This window comes from Pomacea canaliculata, linkage group LG4, assembly GCF_003073045.1.
Source record: "Pomacea canaliculata isolate SZHN2017 linkage group LG4, ASM307304v1, whole genome shotgun sequence".
Taxonomy (NCBI): domain Eukaryota; kingdom Metazoa; phylum Mollusca; class Gastropoda; order Architaenioglossa; family Ampullariidae; genus Pomacea; species Pomacea canaliculata.
In genome coordinates this window covers 6,522,177-6,542,171 of record NC_037593.1, presented here as the reverse complement: position 1 = coordinate 6,542,171, position 19,995 = coordinate 6,522,177, and the positions used below count along the sequence as shown (strand labels likewise).

The window sequence follows — 19,995 nt, the reverse complement described above, 5'->3', positions numbered from 1 at the left end:
TTCTTAAGTTAGTTTAAACTGGAATATTTTCCCCAGTTTTAAAACTTTTTTTTATATATTACCCTCTTTCTTTCCGTCCAACAGCCGACGGACATGTCTTGAGATGGAATTTTTTTGTAGTTCTGCGAACAAATTTGCGCTTTTAGCGACACCCCCATCTCCACTACCATCTGGGTGGTTTTTGTCCCCCTTCATCTTCACCCGCACTACAAGGTAAAAAGTGCAGAGGGCGGAAAAGCATGTTGGCGGTCCCATGAGGCCTTGCGCCAGGCCGCGTGCGTCGCATCAATCAATAGCATCCAAGGGGGGAAGGGAGGAGAGGGGAAAAAAAACAGGAAGCGAAATGAAAATGCCCCTGGCGGTAGGAATGGCGAAAGCTGTGTGGACAAGAAGAAGCTTTTACGGTGATGGGCCTGCATGTAAGAAACAGCTTTCTGACTCTTTTTTTCCCCCTATTCCTTAGTCCTTCTCTTTTACCCTCCCTCCTCCGGCCCACCCGACCCAACCTTCCCCCTACCCCCTCGGTTTTTTGTGAAGAGCCCCAATATGTGTGTGTGTGTGAGAGAGAGATGAAAGTATTGCAGATGCCGATAAATTCACAGACAAGCGAGAAGGTTCTGTTTACACCTCCCCCACTTCCCTTTTCTTGGGAGGAATGTTAGAGAGAGGTACAGGAGCAGTGTCTTTTTTTGTTTCTAGACAAGAATGTAAACTGGAAGACATGTAGAACAGAGGAAGACATACCTGTCCCACGTTAAGCATACATTCAGAGAAGATGGGCAGGTGCACTTGATCTGACATTCAGCAAACCTGGCATCGCGGTTAATCTGGGGGGAGTGGCGACTATAATGTGCATCATGTCTTTGATGTGCATGAGGGATATGTTCATTTTCTCTGATGTACCAGGTGGGTTTTTAGCAGTCGCAGGCTTTCATCTACATTTCATTTCACTTCAGTTCCCACCCACCCCCATGGGCTTTCACCCCATCTGTTTGCATTGCCAGCCCTGATGTTTCTGTCCTGGGTGTCGGTAGGCAGTTTCTGTCTGTCTAAAGATTGCATCTGGTCAGCTGGACTGGAAATATTCAGCACAACCAACCTGTTCAAATGCAAGGTATGGGACTTACTGCAGATTATGCACATCAGGCTAGTCACAGAGTGTTTGTGTGTGAACAACTGATCTGGTAAACTGTCCTGTGGTAGAGCCCCTCAAACTCGCCTCCCACACACCCATGCACATTCCTGACACCCAACATAAGGTGCCAATCACTACCTGGGAGGTAAGGTTGTGAAGTAGGTGGCTGCGAAACTCCAGGCTTCACATGGCCCCGCCAGACTGTTTCTATGCAGCTTTTTCTGCATATTTCTCTTGTGTATGACAGTGGGTGGCACTGTGTGAATGGCAGGAACATGACAGTGGGTGGCAGGTTAGTGAATGGCAGGTTAGTGACAGCGGGTGGCACTGTCTGAATGGCAGGTTACAGAAATAGGGTGGGTGGGAGGAGTGGAGCAGGTTCCATGTGGGCTTTAGGCCATGAAGAAGGAAAAATAGGGGTTGGGGTGGGTAATGGTGATGCGAAGCTGGCTTCTTATGAGATAAAAGATGAGCTGCCGAAACGAAAATTGAACTTGAAGGACAAAAAAAGGAGAGACAAAATGCAGCGAAATCGAGAAGGGCAGATTAAAAAAAGCAAAAGAGACACAGAAGCAGCGAAGAAAGGGGGAAATTAGGCTGTAATCCTTCACTTGTAGCTTTTTTTTCCTCCTTCCTGTTTTTGGAGGTCGTCCAATTCTTCTTGTTTCTGATTCAAAACACACAGGTCTCCCTTTCTCTTCTTTTGATTATTCACTCGGATAAACTTTCCCAAGTTTTTTTTTCTTTTCTCTCTCTGTGACCTTCTTCCACACCTCTTGTTCTCTCTCTTTTCCTGCCTTTTTTTTTTGTTTTGTTTTTTGGTAAAAACTGGCTTCCCAGCTGTTTTTTTTTCTTTTTGTGCCAGTCTGTGAAAAAAGAAGAGGCTGGGGAATCTGTCAGAGGTCCATTTCTCCCTGGGATGGAGAATTCAAAGTGTTTTCTTTTGTGTGAGAAAATGAGGCAGCAAAATAAGCTGGGTTTTTTAGTTGTGTTCAAAATGAATGAAGCACTTAAAGAATGCAAACTGCTGTTTCCCCACACTTCTCTCCCAAAAGTTGTTGGGCGCCCAGATGGGATATTATCTTGGTTTCAAAGTAGCTTTGTCCCAAAGCATGAATACATTCCTTAAAGAAAAAGCCAGATGAAGGAGTTGCTTATGAGGAGGAGGATGCCTACAGCCACCCGCATTTTACTCATACCACTCCTGCTGTCAGCACATCTTTATTTATTTATTGTAATCAATGGCCAGTTAATGTACATCATGGACGGTATAGCTGTGGGCTGGCAGTAATTAATGCTGTCATTTTTTGTAACTGATGCTCTACCATGTAGATGAAGAGATATCCTAAAGATTCATAGTTATTCTGGTCCATGATGTGGTAACTGAACTGAAGGCTACTGTGCATTTTTGAAACCGTATCTTCTGTAGATGCCACTGAAAAAGGCCCTCAGTATGTCACTAAGACATACCACCTTTGTCTCAAAATATGGATTCCACTACTACAGGCCCATCAGCTTTCAACACATGGATGCCACTGAAGTATGTTGTCCATTTGTCAGCACTGAGATTCCATGTAAACATGCCCTCCTTGGCAATGTTGGATGCCACAGATTCATTTGTCAGCACCTCTTGTCGTGTCAGTCACTGCAAGCCTGGACCTTGCTCACAGAACAAGAGCAAATGTTTAAGATGAAATGATTCAGGAGAATAAGGAGAAAAAGACAAATGACTTTGTATGCAGCCTAGCTGCCTGTCTGATGGGTTCTCAGGACTGTCTGCTTGTTATCATGTAACCCTAACCCTGCTGCACTCCATCAGATGTCCCCTACAACTGGTAATGCCTCATCAGTTTTGGGGGGAAATGAATGAGATTCCACTAGAACATGTCCTTCGTGTGTTGGCTCATAATTGCAATTAGAACATGTCTTTTGTTTCTCAACACAGATGTATTTGTTCCGATGGTACTGTATTTGTTATTCTGGAATAAGCATTAGTAGTTTTCAGGTGAGAAAAAAAAACCCAACCATCCTTGTAGTGCAAGTGTTAACATAGATTGAGAACTGTTGTTGGGAGTGTGTTAGGTCTTCCTTTGATCACTCAGTTCTTCAATTATTTTTTACCCATTTGTGTTCAGGTCTAGTCAACCATGTACGACCAGTGGTTGCACTGACCCCACCAGCCACAACGGCCACTCTCTGCAATGGGGTCGTCCCCATGGTGACAGTCAACCCCACCACCACCACTGCTTCTCCTTCGCTCATATCCAGCATCAGCATCAGCACTACAGCCACAACCACAACTACTACAACATCTACCACTGCCATCCCGGCAGCAATCGCTCCAACCACCCTAACTGTGTCATCTGCAGCATCAGCAATACTGCCCTCAACATTGCTGCCACAGACACTTCCGCCATCATCAAGCTTGCCACAGACAACCGGACCAAAGAACATTCCCACTGGCGCAGCTATTCCGATTCGCCGGCCTACGCCTAGCTCACCGCCCCCACCAAAGGCCATTCAGGCACCTCGTCCGCAAGCAACAATCACCACTCCAACAAACCACGCCCATCACCTGTCTCTGCTACGCCACCCGTGACCCTCGAGGGGACCAAGGTACCGACGCCTCGAACACCACGAAGAGAGGACCACCATCATCACCACCATCACCACCACCATTCCTCATCCAGCAGGGAGCGGGAGCGGGAAAAGAGAACGAGAAAAAGAGCGAGAACGTGAACGAGAAAGAGAGGCAGCATCCTCCTCATCGTCATCCTCATCGCATCATCCAGCTGCCTCTTTTCCAGCCAGCCTTGTCTTTTCAAAGCCAGGACTTTGGGGAAGGTGAGCAACTGGTCAGCTAATGTCAGCCTGTCTTTCATTTACTTGTAAAGCATTGCATCTGTTCATTAAAATGAAAAAAAAAAATTTCCTTTGACAGATTTTTTTTTAAAAGAAAAAGATTGATAGTATCACATGAATGTGAAAGTCTCGGTGGATATGATAATGGTCGTGGTTATGCTGTCTAGGATGGCCAGATAAATCTGGCAGTGGTTGTAGTGCTAGAAGGAGATTTTAATGTATTTACTTTCCTTTTGCAGTGGGCCCTCTCCGTCACTGTACAGCCACTCATCACACTTACCTCCATCACCGCTTCATTCTCTGCACTCAACTGCCTTCACCCACACCCACACCCACCCTCTACACCCACACCATCACCCCCACGCTCACCCACATCCAGCAGTACCCCACTCCAGTCACGGGATGTTTGCACCCCCGATTCCTCCTGGTCCATCAGCACTTGCGTCCTCTGGGCTGTCTTCAGTCTCGGCTTCGTCTTTCGGGTCTGACTTACTGAGAGGTGAGTTTTGCTCATCTGTGTGGCTGCTCCAGTGCCATAGAGAAAGTGATCAAGTAAATGGAAGGTGCAGAAAATTTTCTGTTGTGCTTTTGACTAGACCTCTGGAAAAGTTGGAGAAAATCCAACTTAAGTATTTGTAATGTGTGGTAATCTTGACTTGTTGGTGAAAACTTAACTTACAGTTGAAGAATCGAGAAGCTGACATTCCTTAACTTTCTTTTTATTAGCAAACTTTGTGCTGGTAAATGGCTGAAATTATTCATGTGAAGTGTGAGCTACTTGATAAAAGGAGCATTCTTTTAGTAAGGTGGATATGGGGCTAGAAATAATCTCTATTTTTAATTATCCTATGTTGTAGACATTTGTTTGAAGGTCTCGTAAAGATTGTGAATAAAAGTTGTGAACTTTGTTCCTCACAGCAGAAGAAGTGATCAGTGTTTTTCCCCCTCCCTCCTTAGGACAAGACTTCCTTCATCAAGATTTAAACAACCGACTGTTGGCCCACAGGGGCGCAGAGACTGGTCCGCTGCCTCCTTCCACCTTTCTTCGGTCCGTAGCTGCTGCCACAGACGCAGCACATCATCAGCATCAGCATCTTCACAATCATCAACACATGCATCAGCACACCTACAACGGGCTTGGGCAGCCCTCTCTTGTGCCAACCCCTCCCCCTCACCTGGTAGGTCATTCTTACTGTGCAGCTGGCTTACAATTCTGTGCACGTACTTGCTGAGACATGTTCAGGAAAAAAGCATTTTTATCATGCAGGCATACTGCTGTCCGTTATCTTTGACCTGCATGATCTCTTGCTCATGCATACTTTTATTAGAGCCGTGGGCTATCATATTTTTCTGCAAGGAGTGAATCCATGCTTTTAATTTTTTTCCGCAGTTTGACAAAATTCCTAAGTCACCCTTCGAGTCTAGCCTGTACCGGCCAAATGTAAGTATTTCAAGAGAGACCAGCATCTTGAACTGTTTTTATTTATTTTTTGGAAGCAAGGTGTAGCACTGTGGACAGTGATAATGAAATTGAAGCAAGTGTTTATGAATTTCCAGTCTCAAAAAAAAGTGTAAATAATTAAGTCCACTTCAGATTACTGTATTCGTTTCAAGAATCAGATGAACTTGTCCAGTGATATCTTAGATTAAGCCTATTAGTATCGCTAGCAGTTTTGTTTTTGCAAACATCAGGATGTCTTGATTCTTGTTTTCAATGTCGTATCACAATATCTGTTTATTTTCCACAGCTGTTAACTGGGTATAGTCCCGCGTTTGCATCCCTGCTACCACCTCCATCTGGGGCACTGGCATCCAGTCTTCAAGGGGCATTCCAGCCGAAAGTATCAGTTCGTTGCCAACCATGGACCTGTACCGGGTCGTCTGCATGATGCTGGCCTGGCGCAAAAAGTACTTGAGACTTCCATCCATTCTTTATGTCTGAGCTCAAGCTTGAGGGACTTGGGAGAAAAGATTGGTCTTGATTTTGTGATTATAAGCAAGAAGTAGAATCAAGTAGTAAAAAAAGTAGTGATTAAACAAAAGTACCAAGATTTCAAAAAAAACCATGATAATAGACATGGAAGGTATGAGCATAACAAGGATAATTAACAAGATGTGTAAAAGAATGTAAGATTTAATTGGGGTTGCAACTGCTTACACACAAACGTATAGATACAAATGTAGGCAGGTGTAGAGTAGTGACAGCATGCAGGTGGCTCTCTGGGTGCACCTGGTTTGCCAACATCTGGCAGGTAATGTACATTAAATGTACAACTATCTTCATCCCTTGATTCACCAGCAACCACTCTCTGTGATCTGAGAATGTTTTTTTGTGTGGGGGGGAAAGGGTGCAGGTGGTTCCAGCGTTTTATGACTTTTTTAATTAAAAGATTTTGAGGAGGAAAGATGTTTACAACGTATGCTAATAAATTAAACTGGCAAAAAGTGTTGGACTCTATGTACATGGGATTTTTTTTAGTCACATTTTTCTTTGCCATTGCTTTACATTTTTCCAAATATTTGTTTAAATCCCAAGATTTTTGGAGGCTGTTGGGCAGGTGTTTTTGGTTTATTTTTAATTCATATTTTCTCATTTCGGATTCTTCCCGCCATTTTTGTTCTTAAAGAGAAGAGATTAGAGTTAGAGCATCAGATGGCTAAGTGAGTAGATTGAAATTATGTGTATAGTTGGTGTACTACTAGTGTACGTTTTCATGACAATAGGTGGTACATAGGGGCTGCAGGTTATGACATATTGTTTAACAAGGTGAATTTATAAAATATTGTGGATAGTATTTCTTCAATGGTGCAACTGTTAGTGCTCTTGCCAACCAGGCGCCAATATTTTGTGTTTGGTCTTTTTTCCTTTAATTAAATACTGACTAGCTTCTCTTAGGTCTTTTCCAGCATGTCACCTGATGGAGTTGTGTTAATACTCTGCTGAAGCTAAGCCCCTTGTTGAAGGAGACAGATCAGGTGCATCACAATCTTTTGTTGCAGACACTTTTACCCGGCCAGATGTTGCTTCCTTTTCGTGACCGAGAAAAGCCTGCAGCTGTTCCAGCTCCATCTGTTCTTCCACAGCCCAAGGTGAAGGTCCTGTTTGCTTGTTGTCTGTGTTAGTGGAGGTTTTGTGCAAAGATTTTTTACCCTAGCCTCTAAGGTTTCTTGAAACATTTTGTCACTCAACTGGCCGAGAGACAAAACACTTGCCCCATCTATGGCATCTTGTTAAACAAGTACTTAAGTTTCATGAAAACACGTTGTCACGTTTGACAAAACCTGGAGTTTCGCAAGTCAGGGTTGCTGGTATCGCTTTGTGTCCTGTTAGCCCGGAGCTTCTTTTGTAATTGGATCCGCCTTTATCCTATAATGTGTTTGCATTCTGTTGGCATGTGACACAAAGCCTATTCTGTCTGCTTTAAGCTATCTCCGAGATCTCTGTCCTATGTTTCAATTTCCTTTGCCATGACACACTGTCAGGTTTTTTCCTTTTTTTAATACTTTTAGGCTTAGTTCTTTGAGCTCTTAACTTCTTTAATAAAAAAAAAAGCAGGCGACAAGTGAATTGGAAGAAGCGCTGGTTGGTTATAGTTGTGTTTTATGCCACGCCAGCAGTTGGAAGGTGTCCTTGTGTCCTACATGGTGCATCCACCACATGATTAGCATGCTGGGCCTTCTGAAATGTATTATAAATTTGAGTCAGTCTATGACCTCATATCAGAAAGAAAGTTCAAGGTATCTAAGGAGATTTTATTTTCACATAAATGCAGCAGTTCTTTCCTGGAAAAGTAGATAGTTCTCAAATAGAAAATTCTCCCAGCAGCTGTCTGCTGTTGGCCTACAACAGTGTTCAAGCTTTGCTGACATTGTTATTTTGATAAATCAGAATCAGATTAAGTAAACCTGACTAGATATCAAACTATTTTGTTTTTTAATTCTGAGAATAGAATAGTATAATAAATTAAATTTTTACTGATGATAGAAAACATTTAGTCACATTTTTTGCAAATCATGATTATGTTGCTTACTGACAAGAGATGATGACTTTGTGAAGAGACTGGCCATGAAGAGCACAGTAACGAGAGTCTGTGGTGTTTGTTGTAGAAACAGGGCAGGTGGTGTGCTGTGCATGTGCGGGTGGCCTGGGAGATCTACCACCACCAGCAAAAGCAACAGCAGGAGGCTGCCACTGGACCTGGGCCTGCCACCAAGCCAGCTGATAAGCCAGGTGATCCTCTGAGAGGGGACCCATTGAGGGGCGACCCTTTGAGAGGAGACCCGCTCAAGGGGGATCCTCTCCGCCACAGTAACCATCTTCTGCCTGGTGCAGCACTGCCACGCCCTCCGGACCTTCAGGCAGCTGGCCCCGCTGCTCTGCTTGGTATGTTGCTGCAGATCTTTTTGAAATAGGTGTAAGACTTTTGCAAAAAGTAATACTTGTGTTTTGGGGAAAGTGAAGGATAGACTAAAGCCATTTGCAATAAAATGTCCCCCACAAGATTTCATCACAGTTTTTTTTTTATAAAATGAGCTCAAATGTTTCCTGCACAAATTTGAATTTTTGGTTTGTGTTGATGTTCAGTTCAAGGAGAAAATTATCAATTGTTTCAGCATCCAGTCACAGTCGAGCCCTTGAGGCACTTCCTCACCACAGTACCTCCTTCTTCTCACCAGGTCCTTTAGGTAAACAAATGATTGCTGTTGCTGTCTTGTACGTTTTTTCCATTTCAACCTTTTTCATGTTGAAGGTGTTCTCATTTAAATAATCATTACCATTTGAAGGGCATTTGGTGAAAGTTCTTTCCCCTGCTGAAGCCACTAGATGGTGACCACGCCTAGGGGACTAGCATAGGATAGGCTACTCACTGCAATCAGTTTATCAGGAGATATTAAAACTTATGCATCACTTTTTTAAATGTGCATGTGTCTTAGTGACAGACGATTCCTGTGATCAAAAAAGTAATATTACACATACTGAAATTTACTGGCTTTACATTTAAGAAATTGCTGTTATTATCAAATTGTGTTGTATACTTAGCTATATACTTATTACTGATACTTTTGCCTATTTTTAAATGTTAATAATAAGTTTTTCACTAAAATACTTTTCCAGTAAGGTGTCCAAAATGGACTTTGGGAAAATGTGTAGTGTGATCATTAGCTACTGGGTGTGACAAGGTTTCTTTTATTCAGCCTAAACGAATATTTTATTGATCTTTATTTTCTAAACCAAACTCTGTAAATCTTGTTGAAACATACTCTCCACAGAATGATGGTTTCATAAAATTTATTTTAAATAGGAACTAATTGTACTTTATATAATTAATACTAATACCATGATTATGCAATTTAACAGTCCTAGTTTCATTTTTTCCTTTTCATTGTTTAGTGCAGTATTTATTTATAGTTATCATAACCATTTTGTAACTAATATGCAAGACTTGCAACACTTCATACCATGTAACTAACAGTAGACACAAAACCCCTTTTTCCTCTTATTGATTTATAAACTTATGATAAACTGATTAAATTTATAGACTTATTTATCAAAGCCCTTAAGGCTCTTTAAATGATAATAGAAACTTTAATAACGTGCACAATTAAAGTGCATAAGAAACAGATTGTCATTCAACACATCAAAAAGAAAGAGACAAGTAGTTTTACCAGAAGCCTAATACTCTGCTCCTAATACTCTTGCTTGTAAAAATGATTGTCCTTTTCTACCACCAGAAACTTACCAGTGTCGCTATCTCTTGTAGGTCTGCCACCTTTTCCTCGACCTGCACCCTGCCCACCATCCATGATCGGACTTGGATTCGGTGGACTAGGTAAGGGTAAGGCATCTTGAGACTTTTCTGCATGGCATGCAAATCCAAGTCACATTGTCCCATATCAGACACATGGATGTGTTCCCTTCTGTGTATTAATTGTGTGGTAAACATTTCACATTTGGTTTAAGAAAAAAAAAATTGAACTGGTGATTGTATCAACATCAGAAAATTAAAGCATCGCAAGTTTAAGCTTGTGAAAATAAATATGGTCATGAGAGTAATAGATGTAATGATTTGGGGGGGTTGGGGGACTACAAGACAGTAACTCATTCAAATCTCTTGACATCAGGAGGCTTGTTGGGTCGTGACCTTCCAAATCCAGCCTTGACCTCACCTCACGAGTGGAATAGGTTACATCGCACTCCACCTTCCTTCCCTGTATGGCCAAAGCCAGACTTGGAGCGGGAGAAAGAGAAAGAAAGAGAAGCTGAGCGAGAGCGTGAGAGAGAACGAGAACAAGAGCGAGAACGAGATCTCCGCAGAGAGGAAGAAAGAGAAAGGTAAGACATAGAGACATTGCTATTATTAGACTGCCACAGATTAAAAGATTTACCTGGCATGGGTATTTCCTGTCATAGACATTCATAATTTATAAACTTATGGAGAAAAAACAAAATACAAACTGCATATCTCAGTAATTATATCTTCTAATTAAATTTCGTGGTTGACATCTGCAATAAAGATGCCTCAGAGTAGCAAAACTTTTTCCACTGTTGCCTTTGGACGAAACAGCATTGTATCTGGAAGATATCATCTATGTAATTATAAATGTTTTAAAGAAATATTTCTAGAAATTTTAGAATGGTACTTTTTTAAAATTATTTATCTTGCACGTTCGATCAGTAATTTTTGTATTGTTTACTGCCATAGGGTTTGAAAGTTTTAACGTGTGTTGCAGAGAGCAGAGGTTAGCCAGTCAGAGGCTGGAAGAGCGAACTCGGTACAAAGACTCTGATTTATCGCAGCCATCAGCACGACCAAGATCACGATCACCTTTACGTAACGGTCGTCTAGACTCCAGCAAATCGGACCTTACTGGTGGAGTGGATCGTCGTCTTGATGAGAAAGTTGTATCAGCGGTGAAGGTGAAAGAAGAAAGAAGAGAGGAAGAACTGTTGCAGGCAGAGCGTGACAAGATGATGCAAAACTCATATCTTGGCCTTGCTGGCCACCATCTCCCACCGCACTCAGTGGGGCCTCCACTTGGATTTACTCTTCTAGATCGTACACGCATGGTTCCGCCTCCACATACCTACCTGCCAGGGCTTGATCCTCGACCAGCCATGTCATCTCCTGCCATGTGGAATCCATTTGACAAGACGTCACAAGAGATCAACCACAGACTGGAGCTGGAGAGAGAACGAGAGAGGGAGAGAATGGCCATCATGTCCCGGTTGTCTGGTGCCACCTCTATTACACTTATGGAGCAGGAGCGACTGAAAGAGCAGATGTTCCGCGAGCATCAGGAGCGAGAGCTGGAGCTTCGCAGGCAATATCTGGAACGCCTGCAGCCATATGAACGCGAACGCCTGTCATACGAGCAGAAGATGCGCTCCATGGAGGCTGTTTTTGCTTCGGCCGCCTACAGTCCATTTGCACGCACGATCTCGCCAATGTTCAACCATCATGCCGCCCATCACCTGCCCACCGGCAGCAAGAGCAATTCACCTGCTTCTCTTGCCCCGGGGATTCCCCCCCCTTTGATACCTTCTGCCAGTGCCACGGTTGTGCATCCACCTGCTCCCACTGGGGTGCCCCCTCGAAGCCATGACAGTTCACCCACCTCTAGCAAGTCCAAGGGCTACAGCCCTGCTGACAGTACCAGTGATCTCAAGGACAAGCGAGATTCGTGTTCCACAGACCCGGATGCACATTCACGGTAGCACAGAGCAGAAGCTGCAAACGTTTCATTGGCCTTGCGTCCTCTGGGAAGATCAGAGTAACTATGAAAGTGCTGATGATGGACAGTTCTGGATTGTCCATGATGCTGACGTACTGCCAAAATTTGTAGACCTGATAATGGAAGGCCTGCACAAGGTGATCCAACATTGGAGTAACTGTTGGTGCTTTTCATTGTGTTGGGCAAGTGGGATGCTTGTATCGGATCCGAACCCTTGCAGGCCAGTTCTCATTGAAAGGCTGTTGGCAAGGGAGTCTTTGTGCATTTGCATGCATGTATGGAAAACTGTGTGCTGTGCGTTCTCCAGCTCAAGTCCAGGTGATGCTGTGAGCCCGGGGCCTCTCCATTTGACTTTTTCCTGCCAAGTCCCACTTCACTCAATGAAGGAAGTGCTCAGTCAACTGTGAAATATTCAGAATTTCTGGGATGTTACAGAAACTGCACCACAAGCATTTGCCAACTTTATTTACCATAATTTTTTTTAAGTGCAGAATGTTTCCATGGTGGATATTTCACGAAGAATGTCAACTTATGGAAGCAGTGGGAGTTCCTGGAAAATGTAGCTGTGATTTTTTTTAAATTGAAGATCTCTGTGCTGAATCTAGGTGTTGTAAACCTGTTTCCTTTCTTGTGGATGCTGTGAACTTCAGAGAGCGTAATTCTTCATAAAGAATTTGTTCCCTTATTCTCTCAGGTGTCTGTGTAACCGCTTGTCTCCTCCTCTAATCTCCCCACCCTTCAAGTGACAGCGTATGGTGTGATTTGTTCGCTCTCAAGGTAGAAAAATAACAGAAACCCAGTTGTTTCCCTGTTCATCTGTATAAGGAAGACCACACTCAACCCCTTCTCCCATGTGCTGTGAGAGCAGTATGCAGATCCTGTAGTAATATTGCTTGTGTAGTCAGAAAGACGATGGAGTCGCAGAAACATGAGAGTTGCCATGCAGGGAAACGTTTGGAGTTTCTAAAATACTCATCTTCAGAGACTGAAAAATGCCATAAATAGAAGTGGGAGGGTCTGCAAAAATTAAAGATGGATGCTTGCATAGAGAAACTTCTCGACAAAAAAAATGTATGTTAATGGGGAGCTTGATGTGACAGTGTGGCCGATGGCAGGCCATTTGTCAAAGCAAATGAGTGGTAGACACATTCCATGTTCCGGCCTGGAGAAGTTCTCACTTGAAGTCTTTTTTGCTGCTTGTCGTATACATGGGGTTCTAGAAGTTGCTGGGTTTTTTTAAGATGGATTGTTAGCCCTGACAAACTGTGGATTGTGCTGCTCTTTGAAAGCATTGTGTGAATTGTGGTACTATGACCCTATTGAAGCTTGAAATCTTAAAAGACGTAGGCTAACTCTTGATCCCAAGTGTGACTGTTTCCAGCTCCTTGCATTCAAAAAAACTACTAGCCGTTACTAATTCTGATGCTAGAGATTTACCTTGGTTTTGCTGGTATGTATGCGAGTGGGTGAATTGTGGAGTCCTTGGTTTATTTGGAATTTAGTTGGGATGTTGGGGTCTGTTTCCATGAATGCCTTGAAGTAGCTCCATGCTATGATCAGTTGTTGTTTTTGCGTATGGAGGAGCAACCTCGAGATAGTCCCAGGCTGTTTTCCTGTTTCTTCATCACTCCATTTACCTTGTATTTCTTCCCAGTACATGAAAAACCTTTCTACCTTCTTTGTCCGATGTGTTTTGCCAAGCAGTGTAGGCATTCTAATTCTCAACAAAAAAACTCAGATGTAGACATTTTAAAAGAAAGATGGGGTGTTCAGTACACTGATGCCGTGAGCAGACCCAGTTGTTTTTACATGGCATGTTAATATCGTAGCCATAAGCCATCAGGCTATGTGTGGTGGTGTCTCTTGTCAACAGCTGCTGTGGATTAGTTAGTTAGTTATGCCCTTCGCCCCTCCTGGTGCATAGGCCATCGACGACCGCCCTCCAACGCCTCCTGTCCTGTGCTGTGGATTATCTGAATATATTTGATCCATATACATTTATTATTTTAATGGTTTTTTTTTTCCATTGTCATGGACTGTTTTCTTCATTGATGACAAGAGAGTTGGGAGGCAGAGGTTGACTTTGTTTATTTTAACAAACAAAACAAAAATTGTAAGGGCACAGAGGAATACTCAACAACAGATGATAGAGCCATATTTAGGTTGTACTGTTGGGATTCAATATGGGAGGAAGGAGACTGAATTTTGAATTGCTTGCTTGCTCTTTGCAGATTGTGTGTTGGGGAGAGAGAAGAGCATGCACAAGAACTCTTGTTTTCAGATCTCTCAAAACCTTTTCTCCCATCTTTCTACTTGTAGAACAATGTGTCTCCCTTAAAAAAAAAAAAAGAAAGAAACGGGAGCTGTGAAGCATGTAAATCAAGAGATGTTAATTTAGCATAAAATGCTTTGACGGATGCCCAGGTCCACATGCCTTGGCTGCCCATCTGGTACAGCTCAAGTTTTATTGGCTGTTGTTTTTTTTTAATCCTTGCACAGAATGATGACTAGAGTTTGACAGAATGCAAAAGAAAATTTTGTTTTATTTTGAAACAAACATCACTCAGAATTGCTTTCCCTTACTTCTAAACATTTTGAACAATTCTGAACTTTACAAAAAAAATTGCAGCTGAGAAAGAAGCCTTCTTTTCTGCTAGTGGGAGGTAATTATTGATAATGAGGAGGAAAGGCAATATTCTTCCAAGCTCGGGAACCAATAGATAGTGACAGACCCTCAGTACATTGTTTAGAATTCTTAGAAGTGCTTTACAGAAAGGTCATGCATCTAGGACAAGTATGGAAAGTATACTTTGTGTGGAAAATAGTTTTTTCTTCATTTTTTTGGTGAGCTTTCCAAGAGGCATACTCTTTTTGTGATGAGTTGCAGAAATAGCAGAAGATAAATTTTTGTGTGAAAAAGTATCTTCAGCATGTAGAAATCATTACATGATCATCTGTCTTAAAACCTGTGTAGTTTTTATTCAGATGCATTCACACATGCAGTCATACACATTCTAGACAATTTTCTAACCATTTCTCTCCAAATAAAACTAGTACACTGAGGGGTCATAAAATCAGATGTTGGCGTATCAGCACAGATGCAAGCCTTCAAAAGAAGGGCAGTTTAAGTTACAACAGATTTGAGATGAAATAACCACTTCATCATGAGAAAAAATGTGGGTCTATTGTGTGCACCCTGTAACATGCTTGTGTATTTTTACCTGCTGTGATAGTGGCCATTGTATTTCTGTGGGAAACATTTTTCCGTTGAAGAATGGCATACTTGAATGAAATCCTTGCAAAGTGTGTGGCAAGGGTTGTGAGCCAAAGTTCTTTTCAGTTGTAATGACATGCTCTTATTTTGGACTATGATGAAGACAATTTAAATATCTTTCAATTTCTATTTATCTTGTGAAAATTTATATCATTAATAATTTATAGATATTAATATTAGACCCCAACAATAGTGATCATGGCTTCTGATTGTATATTTTCACATCTGCAGTTGAAGCTTCATACAGTTGTTTTAGGTGTTTCTTTGCAGTTTTGTTTTTTACTTCAGCTACTTTGTCTGCCCCGCCTTCCCTCAACACTTCCAACTTCTTTTTCTTGTGGTGCCCTCCGCCTCTTTACCCCCCCCCCCTTAACCTTTTTTTCTCACTGTTTCACTCTGACCTGCTCTAGGGACACTTGATTGTGTCTGCTGTAGTGAAAACTTGAACATGATGCAGCCTTAACACCGGATCCCAGACAGACAGAGGAATTGAGTGAACGAGGATTTCTTCCTCTCCTGCCATGCTCCCACCTCCCCCAACCCAGTGCCTCCCCTCCCGCTATGAATTCTTGAACACGAGAGCAGCTTTAGCCTCACAGGAATTCTGCTAAGCGTGATTCGTAGCAGTCCACAATAACCTCACTCATTCAAGTTTGTGTGTGTGGGTGTATCAGAGTACATGCTGTCTGTTTGCTTGTCTGCACATCTGAGCAATGTGCCAGTGCTGCAACTTCTGTAATAATAATTGTTTATCACATTTACCCCCACATCAGTTTTAAAGTGCTTACAATCAGAACACAAATATACAAATGTTGATTCAACTTAAACATAGAACGTAAACAGAAACGAAAATAACAAATAAACAGATTCAAAGTAAAGGAGAAGGATCTTGCAGTTGGGACAAGATAAACATGACCTGAAGTTGTTTAGAATGAAATTCCTGGGGTACGTGGCTGTCAATTCCTGGCGCCAAAGATGAAGCATTAGGAAACGGAAGAGTAGAAAAGTTTCATGAAGTACGATGGCACAAAACCACATTTTATCAAGAGTTCAGATGTCCAAAACCTGATCATAACAAAATGTAACAAGAGACTGCATGGCTCATAGGTTAGAAAAAAGACCAGTACAGTGAAAAACTTCAAAGAAAATGGCTAAAATGAGGAACAGGCAGCAGGAACCTTTAAGTGGACAAAGATGTCAGTAGGTGGAAAGGACTTGGCACAGACAGACAAACATTATTCTAAGGCAGATGTGAAAGGACATTTTAAACAGTTTAATTTGTGACAAAAAGGTTAAAAGTGATCTTGAAACTCCAGGTGAAAACAATTGCACAGAGATACCCGGACCTGCTTAGCGAATCCACTTGTACAGGGTTGGAGAATCACTTGTCTGCCTTGAACTAGCGGATACTGCACATGGAGAATGAGAGGGTCCTAGGGTCCTAGTTGAGGATTTCACACAGATTTTGTTTTGAGGACACATTGGGCTTGTGTTTGTGTGTCCACGGGCAAGCGAGCAAGAGACTGCATGTCTGTAGATGGGTATGTGTACGTGTGTGTGTGAGAGAGCGAGTGCATGCCAGTGGTAGTGTAATGGAGTTGTATTTAACACTATCAATGTGTGATACATTTAGACATTTCTTGGCATTTATTATTCACATGTATGTAATGCCATTGTGTGTACATATTTATTGAAACTTAAGAAATGGAAGACAGTGTTTCTAGACAATTTTTTTTAGAAACCTGCTTTGAATAATAAAATTATAAAAGATATGATAAAGTGATTTCTGTTCTGGTTTACAGCTGAAGTGCATCAGGTGGGTGAACAAACAAACCATACATGTCTTGCATTCATATGCACACCCAACTACACAAACTTGTGCAACGCTGGGACTACACACTACAGTATCCAGCAAATTTCATCTCCTGGAGAAATGTATTTCAGAAGACATCTAATTTGAACAGATGCCAACATTTGTGTACCTGATGCCCCTGTGAGGAAGTTTGCACTTTGTCAACCCATGTCTAACCTCAAATCTTTTATCAAATGCGCTTCATGTATATCAGTTCATACTTAACACATTTACAAATGTCGGGCTAATGAGTGCAAAATCATTTTCAAAGAGGGCAGAGTTCATTACCTGTGCTTCCAAGATCTGAGCCAGTAACAGTTTTCCGTTCTTGAAGTACAAGTCTTGAAGCACCTACAAACAATACCACACACAGAAGAAAGTCAAACTGTAATTTTATGAAATGTCTGATTGTTTCCACCTTTGTTAGTGACTGAGGCATTAACAATTTATCCATGAACTATCCTAATATCTATGTTGATAGCATCTTTCTGTGCATGATGAGGTTTTCAGAGATGCATCTTGAGAACAGAAGAGAGATATTCACACAGATAATGTATCCTGCACTCAGCTTTACTCATTAGAAAATAATTTTGTACCAAACCTTACATTTTTTTTTAAAACTACAATTTTTTAAACAGTTATAGTATGGAGGTTTTTCCCCTACAGTAAAGTGACAAAAGTAAAACAGTGTCTCCCAAAGGTGGTTGAAAGAAGCGCTTTTACCTTTTAATATATTCATCTACTGACACACTCTGTGTGAGGTACAGGTCTAAGGAACTTTATCTCGATATTGCAGTGTTGTCCTTACAATGGTGAGCTGGAGAAATCTGGCAATTTGATCTCCAGACAACCTTGGTTTTATTTTAAAAAACAACAGTAAATAGCCGGTATCGACAACAACATAAACAATTTTTAAAAATCTGATTTGAAAGAGAACCCGAGACGAAACTTGAAACTGTTAAACACAACTTTCTACTTGTCTGCGGTTTTTTTCAAACCTGTCACACAGGATTTTCTTCTTTTGATGACTGTCAACAGTTCAGTAAAAGGATCTGTCGGCACAAGATGGAGAGATTCTTTATAAGACAGCCCGCAGATCTTTCCCGTCAGATGAACAAAAATTCACCTTAATTTCAGGGCGGAGATCGCTTACGTCAGGGACCGAGGAGGGTGTTCAGCTGAAATAGGAAAGGGAGGAGGATGGGAGGAATCTCGGAGGGAGAGGAAGAACTCGTGGCACCGGTCTTTACTTGATTTGCAAATCGATGTGGAGGACAACATAAAACGGCTGTCGGCGGCACTGGCCCTCGGCAAAGCTCAGCACACATATAACACACAATCCAATGAATTTCAAAAGGTCTCCTGCCACATCCAACATAAATCCATCCTCGTCCAGGAGCCAGGGGGCTTCCAGCTAGAAAGCCATTGCCAAAATACAAAAAAGGGAATCAGGCATTGGTATGCTTGATGCTTCCACTGTATATTTTTTAAATTCTAACCACCAACCGCCACATTTTTTTTTTTTGGTGCCAAACAAAGGCCCAGTGCCAGCCATCAGAGACTGCCATGCTGAAGCGCGTGAAAAAGGTTTGACAAAAGCGTTGTCTGATACGAATCTTGCTTTATTAAAAAAACAAAACTCATTCAAGACGAAGTTGAAAAGAACTCGCTTAGCAACAAAACCTGATCATGGATTTCTTACAACAGATTTTCTTATTTTTGTCCTCCTCTCTCTTTGAGTTTAGCTGCTTTATTTATTTATTTTTTTTAATCTGTCGGGATAATATAATTCAAGTTTTCTTTCCTTGTAATCTTTATCATCTTCATTTATCTTGCTTATCAATTGTTCCACCATGACTCCCGGCCATGTTTCATGTCTTTTTCCCGGCTTTTCTTGCATTCTTTTGTCATAAGTCGCATTTCTCTCGGCAGGTCTTTTACATACTTGCACCAATACTTTAGCTTGAGGCAGGTCGACAGTACAGAAGTCTACTTCCTTTCACATCCTCCTAAAAAGCATCAAAATATTCTTCCATCCTTCTACTCTATTTTTCTATCATTCCCGCATAGTTTTCTAAACTCTTCTGCATAGTTCACTAGCCTCTCCTTGTGTCCATCTGTTGCATGATGATTGTTCTTTTTGTTTGTTATCCATTTTTCCCCATCTTTTCGTTTTCTTTTGTTCGTCCAGATCCGGTAATGTTACTTTCTTCAGTAATTCGTTATCGTGTCTGTTATTGGTATTATTGCTGTTTCCTGCTGTGGTGAGCAATTGTCTTTGGGCTACAAAAGCAGAATGAAGGGAAGGGTTTTTTTTTTTTTGTGGGGGGAGGAGAGGGACATTCCAGCAGTCAGTTCCTGGTTTATCTGTTGACCTAGCAAGCCATATACTGTCTGTGCTTGTATTTTCATGAAAACTCAGTGGATTTCGCGAGTTTTCAGCTGGTGGTCAACAATGTGGGTCCATGATCCCTGTGCTTCAAAACTGTCAACAGTGTTTGCACTGTTGGAGCTGTAAGGTTGAAAGGTTGAAGGCTGCATACAGAAGTTTGTAGAGCAATGCCTGGTATCTGGGAGGTTTCCTGATGTTTATGTTGTGGAGCGGTGGCGGTATTGTAGCAACTGATTTAAAAGGTAGTCCTGAGACTTTTATATCCTCGGGTGTTCGAGACCCCACAGCACTTCTTTTTTTTTTTTTTTTTTTGGCGCGAGTCAGGACCGATCCTTCTTTCCATCTCCGCCTTACATTCACTCTGTGGGGTTAGTACCCATATCACAACTGGGGGTCACCTGGGAGACGCATCAGACGGGTATGGAAGCAGCAAGACTGCTGCTGTATCCACTCCCACAGCTACTGTTTGGCGAGGTCTACAAGGACTCTGAGGCTAAGTGGAATGAAAGTGGATCTGATTTATAGGATGTAAAATAGAATAATGTCTAGCATGCAGGGCATTGGCATCTGATTTCCAGGGTGTACATACACCTCATCACTCTATAGTGCATGTAAAAATGAGAGCATTCTGACATGCACTGAGTGCATCTGACTAATACTGTGTAAAGTAGTGCCCAGAACGTGCGTGGCACGTGCACACAAACTCTGAGGTCAATGCCAGTGTCGCATGGAATCTCCTCTCTTCT

At 42.0% G+C, this 19,995-nt stretch overlaps 1 protein-coding gene across 4 annotated transcripts in view; it reads left to right on the top strand.

Annotated features, from left to right (window-relative positions):
- Window positions 1–16,780, top strand: part of LOC112563347 (RNA-binding protein 25-like) — a 171,479-nt gene extending 154,699 nt beyond the window's left edge. Inside the window, exons 1-11 of one of the 4 annotated variants that reach the window (XM_025237259.1) lie at window positions 3,731–3,979; window positions 4,237–4,496; window positions 4,955–5,175; window positions 5,388–5,438; window positions 5,746–5,905; window positions 6,998–7,087; window positions 8,105–8,381; window positions 8,612–8,683; window positions 9,760–9,828; window positions 10,121–10,331; window positions 10,730–16,780. In XM_025237259.1, coding sequence (XP_025093044.1) covers window positions 7,016–7,087; window positions 8,105–8,381; window positions 8,612–8,683; window positions 9,760–9,828; window positions 10,121–10,331; window positions 10,730–11,714 — 1,686 coding nt within the window. In that variant the 5' untranslated portion in view covers window positions 3,731–3,979; window positions 4,237–4,496; window positions 4,955–5,175; ... (1 more) ...; window positions 5,746–5,905; window positions 6,998–7,015 and the 3' untranslated portion in view covers window positions 11,715–16,780. Of the gene's footprint in view, window positions 1–3,270; window positions 3,980–4,236; window positions 4,497–4,915; window positions 5,176–5,387; window positions 5,439–5,745; window positions 5,906–6,997; window positions 7,088–8,104; window positions 8,382–8,611; window positions 8,684–9,759; window positions 9,835–10,120; window positions 10,332–10,729 lie in introns of those variants that run through there. The other 3 variants (XM_025237257.1, XM_025237258.1, XR_003099012.1) reach the window with 3 other exon arrangements.
- The last annotated feature ends 3,215 nt before the right edge of the window (window positions 16,781–19,995 follow it).